Here is a 13,092-nt window from a genome sequence, read left to right on the forward strand (position 1 = left end):
TAAACTGAGGAGTGAGTCCCGTGAGGTTCATGTATTTTCTTCACTCTGCTCTCATGTCAAGAAGCATCAGATCAGTGCACTGCATCGTCCAATCAGTGAGCGATACACAGTAAGGGGACGGGGCGAGTGTCTGAGGATTTCATTTCAAGGATGGTCTGGTGGTTCCTCGGTTATCGCTCCTCCGGCAAAAATAAGGCCATTGGTGGCGCAGACAAATCAACTTCCGGTGAGACCGAGACCGAGGAGCGAGGAAATGAAAAATAAGAGAAGTGAAACGCAGCCAGGAAGTGAATAAAAATATCTCTGACTGTGAACACGAGATATATCTGCAGCCTGGACCCCAACAGCACGGTAAACTCTTCTAAAGTTTACTTTCTTTGTTTGTTTGTTGTTTGTGAATCCAAAGTGCACCGGAAGTGGGTTTTGAATGCACCTGCTAATCGAGTGTGTTCACAGATGTGGATGAATGCTGTGAAATATAATCAAGTGTTAAATCAGACTTTAGTTCCACCTGGAGTAAATCCTCCAGCTACCCTGCAGTATACAAAGTACTTCAAACTAGCTGCACCTTCACCAGCTTTGAGAACACTTTCATGATCAATCATTATAAAACATATCATATATATTATTCTGAAATGGACCAATCTGCACAACGACTACTTTCACTGTCGCTACTTTCACTATATTTAGATGAGAATACTTTTATACTTTCACTTGAGGAACATTTTGAATGCAGGACTTTTACTGTAACAGAGTATTCCTACACTCTGGTACTTCTACTTTACTCAAGAACAAGACCTGAGTACTTCTACTTTTACTCAAGTACAAGATCTGAGTACTTCTACTTTTACTCAAGTACAAGACCTGAGTACTTCTACTTTGACTCAAGTACAAGATCTGAGTACTTCTACTTTTACTCAAGTACAAGATCTGAGTACTTCTACTTTTACTCAAGTACAAGACCTGAGTACTTCTACTTTTACTCAAGTACAAGACCTGAGTACTTCTACTTTTACTCAAGTACAAGATCTGAGTACTTCTACTTTTACTCAAGTACAAGACCTGAGTACTTCTACTTTTACTCAAGTACAAGATCTGAGTACTTCTACTTTTACTCAAGTACAAGACCTGAGTACTTCTACTTTGACTCAAGTACAAGATCTGAGTACTTTTACTCAAGTACAAGATCTGAGTACTTCTACTTTTACTCAAGTACAAGACCTGAGTACTTCTACCTTTACTCAAGTACAAGATCTGAGTACTTCTACTTTTACTCAAGTACAAGATCTGAGTACTTCTACTTTTACTCAAGTACAAGATCTGAGTACTTCTACTTTTACTCAAGTACAAGATCTGAGTACTTCTACTTTTACTCAAGTACAAGACCTGAGTACTTCTACATTTACTCAAGTACAAGATCTGAGTACTTCTACTTTTACTCAAGTACAAGATCTGAGTACTTCTACTTTTACTCAAGTACAAGACCTGAGTACTTCTACTTTTACTCAAGTACAAGACCTGAGTACTTCTACTTTTACTCAAGTACAAGATCTGAGTACTTCTACTTTTACTCAAGTACAAGACCTTTGTACTTCTACTTTTACTCAAGTACAAGACCTGAGTACTTCTACTTTTACTCAAGTACAAGACCTGAGTACTTCTACTTTTACTCAAGTACAAGATCTGAGTACTTCTACTTTTACTCAAGTACAAGATCTGAGTACTTCTACTTTTACTCAAGTACAAGACCTGAGTACTTCTACTTTTACTCAAGTACAAGACCTGTGTACTTCTACTTTTACTCAAGTACAAGATCTGAGTACTTCTACTTTTACTCAAGTACAAGACCTGTGTACTTCTACTTTTACTCAAGTACAAGACCTGAGTACTTCTACTTTTACTCAAGTACAAGATCTGAGTACTTCTACTTTTACTCAAGTACAAGATCTGAGTACTTCTACTTTTACTCAAGTACAAGATCTGAGTACTTCTACTTTTACTCAAGTACAAGATCTGAGTACTTCTACTTTTACTCAAGTACAAGACCTGAGTACTTCTACTTTTACTCAAGTACAAGATCTGAGTACTTCTACTTTTACTTAAGTACAAGATCTGAGTACTTCTACTTTTACTCAAGTACAAGACCTGAGTAATTTCATTTCAAACCTTTATTTAACCAGATTGGTCCGTTGAGATCATAGATCTCTTTTTCAAGGGAGACCTGCAGCATATCGGTTCCACATGAAACATAAAACAATAAAGGACATCATACATTATATTTACAGGATACATTTACAAGTGGCCATAGTATCAACGAGCATTTCATTTAGCCTAGCTTTAAAAACATGCAGAGGAATGAGATTGCTCAGTTTCAATTCTTGCTGAAGATTGTTCCAAGCAAGTGGAGCTGCGCATAAAAGCTGTCTGACCTAAGACAGTCCTTGCTCTTGGCACATCTAACAATACTACATCATGCCATCTCAGACAATAGCTGCTTGCAACTCTCTGTGTGATCAGAGAGCAGATATAATACGGGAGTTTACCCAACAAAGCTTTATAGATAAACGTGTACCAATGACTGAACCTCCGTACAGTTAGTGATGGCAGACCTGCCTCGCATACAGGGTACAGTGATGAGTGAGTGCTTTACAGTTAGTAACAAATCTCAGTGCGCTGTGATAGGCGGCATCTAACTTGATCAGGCAATGGGCAGCAGGTGCATTCATATACATCAGATCACCATAGTCCAGCACAGGTCAAAAGGTCACAGAGCCTTTTCCTGGCCTCAAGCGAGAAACAGGACTTGTTTCTGAAGAAGAAACCTAGCCTAACCCTCAGCTTTTTAAGCAGGTTATTGACATGAAGTTTCAAAGTAAGACAATCATCAAGCCAGATACCTAGGTATTTGTAACTGGTAACCACTTCAAGTACTTTTCCTTGCATAGTAACAATATCCAAAACAGGCTCTGGAGTCTTTTTAGCTTTAGAAAAGAGCATTACTTTGGTTTTATCAACATTTAAAAGAAGCTTTAGTTCAGAGAGCTGAGTCTGAATAATGTTAAAAACAGCCTGTAATTTAACACCAGCCTCCTGAATGGAGGGACCTGCACAGTACATCACGGTATCATCCGCATACAAATGTAAAGTAGCTTCATCCACATTTTGACCTAAACTGTTGATATATATGGAGAATAAAAGTGGACCTAAAACAGAACCTTGAGGAACACCATTAGCAATGTTTAACCACTCAGAAGACAGCCCATCAAAGTGAACACATTGGGACCTTTCAGAGAGGTAGTTCACAAACCACCCACTGCATGGCTGGATATGCCGATACTGGCTAGCCTCTGCTTCAAGATGCGATGATCGACGGTATCAAACGCTTTGGAAAGGTCAATAAATAGAGCTGCACAACTCTGCTTATTATCTAAAATACTCGCCACATCATTCACCACTTTCATTGTGGCAGTGATGATGCTGTGTTGCTTTCTGAAGCCTGACTGATGTTTAGACAGGATGTCATTGTTACATAAAAACTCCTTTACCTGTTCACTCACTAGGCGTTCAAGAACCTTAGCCAGAACTGACAACTTAGAGATTGGCCTATAGTTGTTTAATAAGGTGGCCTCCCCTCCTTTTAGCAAAGGCAGGACATACGCTGACTTCCATACTTTTGGAATTGCATTCGTGCTGAGGGAGAGGTTAAAAAGAGTAGTGAGAGGAGGAGCAATACAATCTGCAGCTATCTTTAAAAAGAAAGGTTCTACGTTGTCCGGGCCGGCCGGTTTCTTAGGATCTAGCTTAGATAAGGCTTCATGAACAACATTGACAGTAAAAGGGGTAAAACTGAAAGGGTTTTCCAGACCACATTGTTCAGAGTCACAGATTGGGGCGTTCACAGAAGCAGAGTTAGAAACAGAATCAAACAGAGAACCGCATTTGTGGTAACTGACAAATAGTAGACTTAGCACTTTTGACATTTGAAGTGAAGCTATTCCTTAGCTGCCTAAAACGCAGCCATTCTAACTCTGAGCCTGATTGCCTAGCCTTTGCCCAGGCCTTGTTTCTCTCATGTAGGAGACTAGGGGGGGGGGGGGGGGGGGAGTGGGGGGGGGGGGGGGAGGAAGCATGCTCGTGAACTGTCAACAGGGGGGGGGGACGACAGTTCACATGCGAGCGTGCACAGCGTAAAGCCAAAACTCACAGACATTTCAATGATTTGTACGGCAGTTGGGTTTGGAAACGGTATAAATTCCTTTTTGGAGGGCATCACATGTCATTAACTAGCTACCATCACATGTCACTAACTAGCTACCATCACATGTCACTCACGAGCTACAATCACATGTCACTAACTAGCTACCATCACATGTCACTAACTAGCTACCATCACATGTCACTAACTAGCTACCATCACATGTCACTAACTAGCTACCATCACATGTCACTAACTAGCTACCATCACATGGCACTCACTAGCTACCATCACATGTCACTAACTAGCTACCATCACATGGCACTCACTAGCTACCATCACATGTCACTCACTAGCTACCATCACATGGCACTAACTAGCTACCATCACATGGCACTAACTAGCTACCATCACATGGCACTCACTAGCTACCATCACATGGCACTAACTAGCTACCATCACATGTCACCAACTAGCTACCATCACATGGCACTAACTAGCTACCATCACATGGCACTCACTAGCTACCATCACATGGCACTAACTAGCTACCATCACATGGCACTAACTAGCTACCATCACATGTCACTCACAAGCTACCATCACATGGCACTAACTAGCTACCATCACATGTCACTCACTAGCTACCATCACATGGCACTAACTAGCTACCATCACATGTCACTCACTAGCTACCATCACATGTCACTAACCAGCTACCATCACATGTCATTAACTAGCTACCATCACATGTCCCTCACTAGCTACCATCACATGGCCCTAACTAGCTACCATCACACGTCACTAACTAGCTACCATCACATGTCACTAACTAGCTACCATCACACGTCACTAACTAGCTACCATCACATGTCACTAACTAGCTACCATCGCACGTCACTATCTAGCTACCATCGCATGTCACTAACTAGCTACCATCGCACGTCACTAACTAGCTACCATCACATGGCACTAACTAGCTACCATCACATGGCACTAACTAGCTACCATCACATGGCACTAACTAGCTACCATCACATGGCACTAACTAGCTACCATCACATGGCATTCACTAGCTACCATCACATGGCACTAACTAGCTACCATCACATGTCGCTAACTAGCTACCATCACATGGCACTCACTAGCTACCATCACATGGCACTCACTAGCTACCATCACATGGCACTAACTAGCTACCATCACATGTCACTAACTAGCTACCATCACATAGCACTAACTAGCTACCATCACATGGCACTAACTAGCTACCATCACATGGCACTAACTAGCTACCATCACATGTCACTCACTAGCTACCATCACATGTCACTCACTAGCTACCATCACATGTCACTCACTAGCTACCATCACATGTCACTAACTAGCTACCATCACATGTCACTCACAAGCTACCATCACATGGCACTAACTAGCTACCATCACATGTCACTCACTAGCTACCATCACATATCACTAACTAGCTATGATCACATGTCACTCACTAGCTACCATCACATGGCACTCACTAGCTACGATCACATGTCACTCACTAGCTACCATCACATGTCACTCACTAGCTACCATCACATGTCACTAACTAGCTACCATCACATGTCACTCACTAGCTACCATCACATGGCACTCACTAGCTACCATCACATGTCACTCACTAGCTACCATCACATGTCACTAACTAGCTACCATCACATGTCACTAACTAGCTACCATCACATGTCACTAACTAGCTACCATCACATGTCACTAACTAGCTACCATCACATGTCACTAACTAGCTACCATCACATGTCACTAACTAGCTACCATCACATGTCACTCACTATCTACCATCACATGTCACTAAGCTTGACTTGATTTTATTAAAAGTATAATTAAGTGACAGCAAAGAATGAATAACTTGAGCATAATATCTGACATGATGTTCTGTTCTGTGTGCAGGTTCAGGATGAGTAAGAGCAGAGGAGGAGTGATGGTGTCGGGGGGGAAGAGACGGAGGGTTTCGGACGAGAGAGACTCCAGCAACACGGTGACGCTTCTGATTTATTAAAGGCATAAACGAGAGGCGTGGGATTTATTGTCCCATCCTCAGGGTTTCATGAGCAGTTCACACCAGGAGCTGATCCATGTGCTGCTGTGGAGAGATCCATCTTTATTTCTGTTGCATAATTCAGAATATTTTCACCGCTACATTTTTTATTAAATAATTTGTTAATTTATGTATTTATTAATAATATTTTCACATCGTTACCTTTATGATTTTTTTAAATATATTTGGTTCTTTATTTATTACATTTCTTGCATCATTTTGAATATTTTCACCTCTTTAACCATTAATTAATTGATTGTTTTAATTTAATGGATTATTCGGTTGTTTATACATTTTTTAATAGTGTCACCTCTTTACCTTTTTATGAATTGATGAGTTTTTTGTATTCATGAATGTATTTATGTATTTATTCTTGCATTATTTGTTTGTGTATTCCCTGTGTGTTATCAGGGGGACATTGGTCTGATCGAGAGCATCGCTCTGAAGAACTTCATGTGTCACCGTCTGCTCGGACCCTTCCAGTTCGGACCCAACGTCAACTTCATCGTGGGAAACAACGGCAGTGAGAAACCTATAAATACCGTTTTATATCACGCTGTCTTTGGCTCCTGTAGTTTCATTTAAAGTATTTAATTTAAGATTTTAATTGTGTAGAAACAGAAAAAGTTTTTCCACTAAAACCTGAAAAATGGGGAAAAAAGTGTATCATAATAATTGTTATTTTCAAATGTAAAACATATAATTAAAAAATATATATAATTAGAAATAAATGTGTCGCATTCACACCAGCCTTGTATAATCCGGTTGAATCGAAACCTGGTGCGTTTAGCCGCTTGGTGCGGTTCGTTTGGGTCGGTGTGAACGCAGTCCTCTGAAGTGAACTAAACAACCGGACCCTGGTCCGCCTAAAAGAGGTGGTCTCGGACCGCTTGCTAGTGAACACCATTGCTGGTGTGAACCATAGAGTGAACGCAGTCCGCACCAAAACACAGGAAGCATAGGTAGTATTTACGTGTCACATGATGTCTTCAGAATCTTGAGCGAAAGAGTGAAGCAGAATGAAGAGTTGAACAGTGTCGTGTAAAGTAAAAAAAAAGATAAATGTATCACACTAAAAACTATACATAAAAGTCAGAGCCACCTGTCGTCGGTGAAACCTCCTCCTGACTGCAGAGCGTCTCTCATTATGTTATAATGTTTTTTAACGGACGTTGTCTGATTATATAATCTTATGCGCGGGCCGCTAGAGTCTGTTGATCTCCAGATTAACAGCAGCATGAGAATAACCTGCCGAAAGTGCCGATGCTCCATGGCGGAGGCTCCGGGAGAAATTGCCGGGATTTGCGTTTTTACCCCCTTAATGTCTGACCAATGGTTGAACAGCATTTCCGAGCACATGACTTGTGTTTAAAGTTTATAGTCCGTTTGAGTTTTGCCCGTGAGAACGCAAACCGAACCTTCTGGAGAATGAAACAATGGAACAAACTGTGGTCTGGTGCGCAGCTGAGAGCAGACTATTAGGTGTGAATGCGACCTAAAAAGAGGTTTTTAAAAAAAAGAAGGTTTTAATCAATTAACCGTCTAAGAATTATCTATTTAAACTTAATTCCTTTATCCAATTACAATAATTTGTGTTTTTCTTTAAAAATATACGTTAAATATTTCCAGATGATTCTTCATAAATTAATTAATCAATGGCAGTAAGAACCGGGATTATAAATACCGCCGTTATTGGTTTATCTAGTTTAATTTGAAAATATTTAATTACAATTTTTAATTATGCAGAAACTGAAAAAGTTTTTCCCACTAAAAACTGAAAAATACGAAACACAGGAAACAGAAAAACATATATAATAATTGTTATTTATATATAAAAATATAATTTAAAAGCGTAGTTTTGAAAAATGCGAAAACTGAAAGAAAAACTCCCACTAAAAGCTGAAAAATGCAAAGCACAGGAAACAGAAGATGGGGGGTGTTTTTATATATATTTATTTAACACCTTGGTTTTAATTGTACTCCTCAGGTGGGAAGAGTGCGATTCTGACGGCTCTTATCGTTGGTCTCGGAGGAAAAGCAACGGACACGAACAGAGGGACGTCTGTGAAGGACTTTGTGAAGACCGGCGAGACGTAAAGACACAATATTATACCTTTTTAGATCCTTTATTACAGGCAGAGGTGTCCAAACTCTTTTCACCGAGGGCCACATACAGAGAACTATACGAAGGGCTGGTGTTGGTGGTTAATTTATGAAAATAAGTCACAAATTAACAGAAAAATAAGGTTATTCTCTTAAATGTAGTTGTTTAAATTGACGTAAAACCACTCACACATTTCCAAAAAACAATGTGCATCATCTCTGTAATTTAAGGGGTATGTTTACAAGATACAAACTCACATTTATGAGGAAAATCTTGGCTATTATTGTGAAGTTTGAGTGGTTGGTTTATGAAAAAGAAGTTGGCAATTAACAGAGAAAAGGAGGTAATTCTCTTAAATGTAGTTGATGTAAAACCAGTCGCATTAACACATAAATACTGTGTAATATATTTGAACATATATATTTAACCCTTGTGTTAGGGCTGCTCAATTAATCGTATTTTAATCGTATTTTAATCGTATTTTAATCGTATTTTAATCGTATTTTAATCGCGATTATGATTATGGCTTGCAACGATTACGAAAACAACGTAATCGAAATAAAACGATTATCTTTTTATTATTAATACTTTTTTTTGGTTTTTCAGTTGAATTATACTTAAAGTTCAGGTAATCAACTGTTAAAAATAAACTGTTCAAATTGTTTTTCTCCAATAAATGGATGTTTTTAAAAGTCAATAAATAATCAATTACAATTATTGACCCAAATAATCGAGATTATGATTTTTGCCATAATCGAGCAGCCCTACCTTGAGGGCCCTGATGGCTCGCCACTGCCTTAAGAATATATCTAGGATTAAAAGACTTAAAAACTTGTCCATGCTTTTATCTTCAGTAGACTGGACTACTGCAATGGTGTCTTCACAGGTCTCACTCAAACATCTATTAGAAAGCTGCAGCTGATTCAGAACGCCGCTGCTCGAGTCCTCACTAACACTAAGAAAGTGGATCACATCACTCCTGTTCTGAAGTCTTTACAGTTTACACTGGCTTCCTGTGTGTTCGAAAGCTGTTACCGTTCATGGTGTTTGTCAATTTACCCATGATTTATCTCAGTCCAAAACACACACAAATAATGACTATCATCCAATATTGCTTTAACTACATAACTAACTTATTATGCATTCATAACCGTACAATCCTGTTGTAATTTCATACTCAAGGCACACGTGCATGTGTGAGTTCAGGTTCAAGTGTGAGTGTACATATTCTTTGAGAAAGGTGGAGTTCCCGTGGGGGGGGCAGAGGGAGGGGAGACCAGGTGCATGTTGCGAAACAATTATTGTTACAGTGTATGAAGGTGGTGGGGGAGGGGTTTCTAAAGTCAAAGATGAATCTTGATTGGGCCACATTTGACCTCAAGTCACCCACAACAATCTGCTCGGTCTCCCCCCAACACCAAATTATACAATTTTTTTTTTTTAGAAACCTTCAGACTTGGTGAAAATTGTCAAAATCAGTTTTGTAGTGTTTATATAGCTGTTGGGAGGATATCATGAAGCCTTGTTCCGATAACAACAACTAGTAGTTATTATATAACTTGAAACGGGTCACGGGAGACCCGAACACAACTTAAGGGTTAAGAAGTACAATATAAGACAAGCAGAAGTTTATTATACTATAAGTGTATTTTATTATACTTAAGAGACGCGCACCATCTCCTCCGTCTTCATCACCGTGCTTATGTCAACCCTCCCCCCCTTCAAGACACCATCTGCGGTCATCAAAGCCTGATAAGGATGTGTGTGTACAAAACGCAGCAAACTCTTACTGATATGTGCTGGGTCCAGGCTCAAGGGCGTATGGCACTCTCAACTCTTTCCAGGACATGCCGGGGCCCTGCCTGCCAGTAGCTTTGCCGATATCTGTGTTGATAGGTAATAGATTAAGAGCGGTGAATCAGCTTAGACACAGGAAGCGCTCAAACGTTTGTGTGAGTGTATCTAATTTAGCAGTGATTCCATGTCAGCCACAGCTTGCCACAAACAATCTGACTGATAGTGTATCTAACGAACTTAAACTAGCTTTATTAAATGTCAGGTCTTTGGCAGGAAAAACATTTTTAATCAATGATTTTATCACTGAGCACAATCTCGATTTTATGTTTTTAACGGAAACTTGGATTGAACAAAATAACAGTGCAGCTGTTCTTATCGAATCAACCCCTCCCAACTTTAGTTTTATGAGTCAGGAAAGAATGCATAAGAAAGGGGGTGGAGTTGCTATTCTGTTCAATGATTCCATTCAATGCAGGAAGACATCTTATGGGAACTTTGATTCTTTTGAATATGTGGCCCTTCAGTTGCAATGCTCCTCTCGAGCTCTGTTCCTAAATATCTATAGACCACCCAAATACTGTGCAAGCTTTTTTGATGACTTTACTGAACTGCTGTCTATAGTGTGTATTGACTTTGACCGTCTAGTCATTGTTGGTGATTTTAACATCCATGTTGACAACCCCCAGGACAGAGGGGCTAAAGAACTGTTTTGTGTTCTTGATAGCTATGGACTGACTCAGCATGTGACGGAGCCCGCGCACAATAAGGGGCACACTCTGGACTTAATTATCTCAAAGGGTCTGAATATCTCTAAGGTTGTGGTGACTGATGTTGCGCTCTCTGACCATTCCTGTGTTTTCTTTGAGAGCTCTATTTCTGTTCACAAAGAGGTCGCTAACCACAAAGCGATATTTAACTGAAAATACTAGGGAAATGTTTACTCAGAATTTTTCTTCCACACTTGCCCCTGCCAACATCTCAGTAAATGAGATAAGGTAAAGGAAGTGTCTGGCAAGAAAATATCTCCATGGAGAAAGGCCATGACCGTGAAAACAGAGAAAAGAGAATGTCGAAAAGCTGAACGCAGGTGGCGAAAAACAAATCTCCAGGTTCACCTTGAAATCTATAAAGAGAGACATGGCCTTTTATAATTTGGAATTGTACGACAGTCTTTCTTCTCTGACATCATTGCCAAAAACAACGCACATGTTTTTTGCTACCGTCGACAGACTAACTAACCCCCCAGTGTCAGAAGCCTCTGAATTTCTATCCACCAGGGCGTACAATGATTTTGCCTTCTTCACTGACAACATTCAGAAAATCAGACAAGCAGTCAGTGCCTCTGCATCAGGAACAGCAAATGTGTTCAATCAATCAATGTTTATTTATATAGCCCATTATCACAAATGTTACATTTGTCTCAGTGGACTTCACAGTTTGTACAGAATATCAGCATGATAATACAACACCCTCTGTCCTTAGACCCTCACAGTGTTGTCCCTATGTCCACCTAACATCAATTCAAACACCATGACACAACTCCATCAGATTAATGATAAAAACCTAGAGGACATTATTCAACTTCTGAAATCCTCCTCTTGCTGCCTTGATATTATTCCAACAGGATTTTTCAAAGATGTTTTGCCTTGCATGGCCTCAGATCTACTTCATATAGTAAACAAGTCTCTTCACTCAGGTATTTTTCCACAGGCCCTGAAAACTGCAGTCATTAAACCGCTCTTAAAAAAGAATAATCTAGATACTTCAGTAATGAACAATTACAGGCCCATATCAAACCTGCCATTTCTAGGTAAAATCATTGAAAAAGTTGTTTTTCAACAGTTGAGTAATTTCTTGCATTTAAATAACTGTTTCGATGTGTTCCAGTCAGGCTTTCGTCCAAACCACAGCACTGAGACTGCTCTTGTAAAGGTCTTTAATGACATCCACTTAAACACAGACAGTGGCAGAACTTCAGTGTTAGTATTATTAGATCTCAGTGCTGCGTTTGACACTGTTGACCACAGCATATTACTCGACCGACTGGAACACTGGGTGGGACTTTCGGAAACAGTTCTGGATTGGTTTGAATCCTACTTAAAGGACAGAAACAACTTTGTTTCTATAGGTAAATACACATCTGAGTTGACAAATATGACATGTGGGGTTCCTCAAGGCTCCATCTTGGGGCCTCTTCTCTTTAACGTCTACATGCTACTACCACTGGCTCAGATAATGAAGAACAACAAAATAAGTTACCATAGCTATGCAGATGACACACAAATTTACGTAACAATTTCACCAGGAGACTATGCTCCAATTCAAACACTGAGTAAGTGCATTGAACAAATCAATGACTGGATGTGTCAGAACTTTCTCCAATTAAACAAAGAGAAAACTGAGGTAATGGTTTTTGGAGCCAAGTCAGAACGTATAAAAGTTAGCGCTGAGCTTCAGTCTGCAATGTTCAAAACAACAGATAAAGCCAGAAATCTAGGTGTAGTCATGGACTCTGACCTGAGTTTCAACAGTCACATTAAAACAGTTTCTAAATCAGCCTATCCCCTTAAGACAGTGGTGAGCCGTGACTTTTATACCTAGAACCTCTGACCCTCTGGGTTCGTTCAGATGTGTGTATCTCACACTGCACTGTAACTGTGATTCATGTATATTTGCTCTTTAAATGAGTGTTTTTAAATATCATTTCATAATATGTTTCTTAAATGCTTTTAATGTCTTTCATTTTTGTAAAGCACTTTGAATTGCCTTGTGTTGAAATGTGCTATATAAATAAACTTGCCCTGCCCTGCCCCCTTCTGGTCCGAGCACTTGCCTGTCGGCAAACGCCGCCCCTGTACACACACACACACACACACACACACACACACA

The 13,092-nt window shown here is 39.8% G+C and overlaps 1 protein-coding gene across 1 annotated transcript in view; it reads left to right on the forward strand.

Annotated features, from left to right (window-relative positions):
• Positions 1–206: 206 nt before the first annotated feature.
• Positions 207–13,092, forward strand: part of smc6 (structural maintenance of chromosomes 6) — a gene marked incomplete in the record, with an annotated part of 51,892 nt that continues 39,006 nt past the window's right edge. The window contains 4 exon segments of the mRNA XM_034210845.1: positions 207–351; positions 6,155–6,242; positions 6,714–6,825; positions 8,290–8,395. Of these exon segments, the coding sequence (XP_034066736.1) occupies positions 6,162–6,242; positions 6,714–6,825; positions 8,290–8,395 (299 nt within the window).

The sequence above is a fragment of the Gymnodraco acuticeps genome, unplaced genomic scaffold (assembly GCF_902827175.1).
Source record: "Gymnodraco acuticeps unplaced genomic scaffold, fGymAcu1.1, whole genome shotgun sequence".
NCBI lineage: Eukaryota > Metazoa > Chordata > Actinopteri > Perciformes > Bathydraconidae > Gymnodraco > Gymnodraco acuticeps.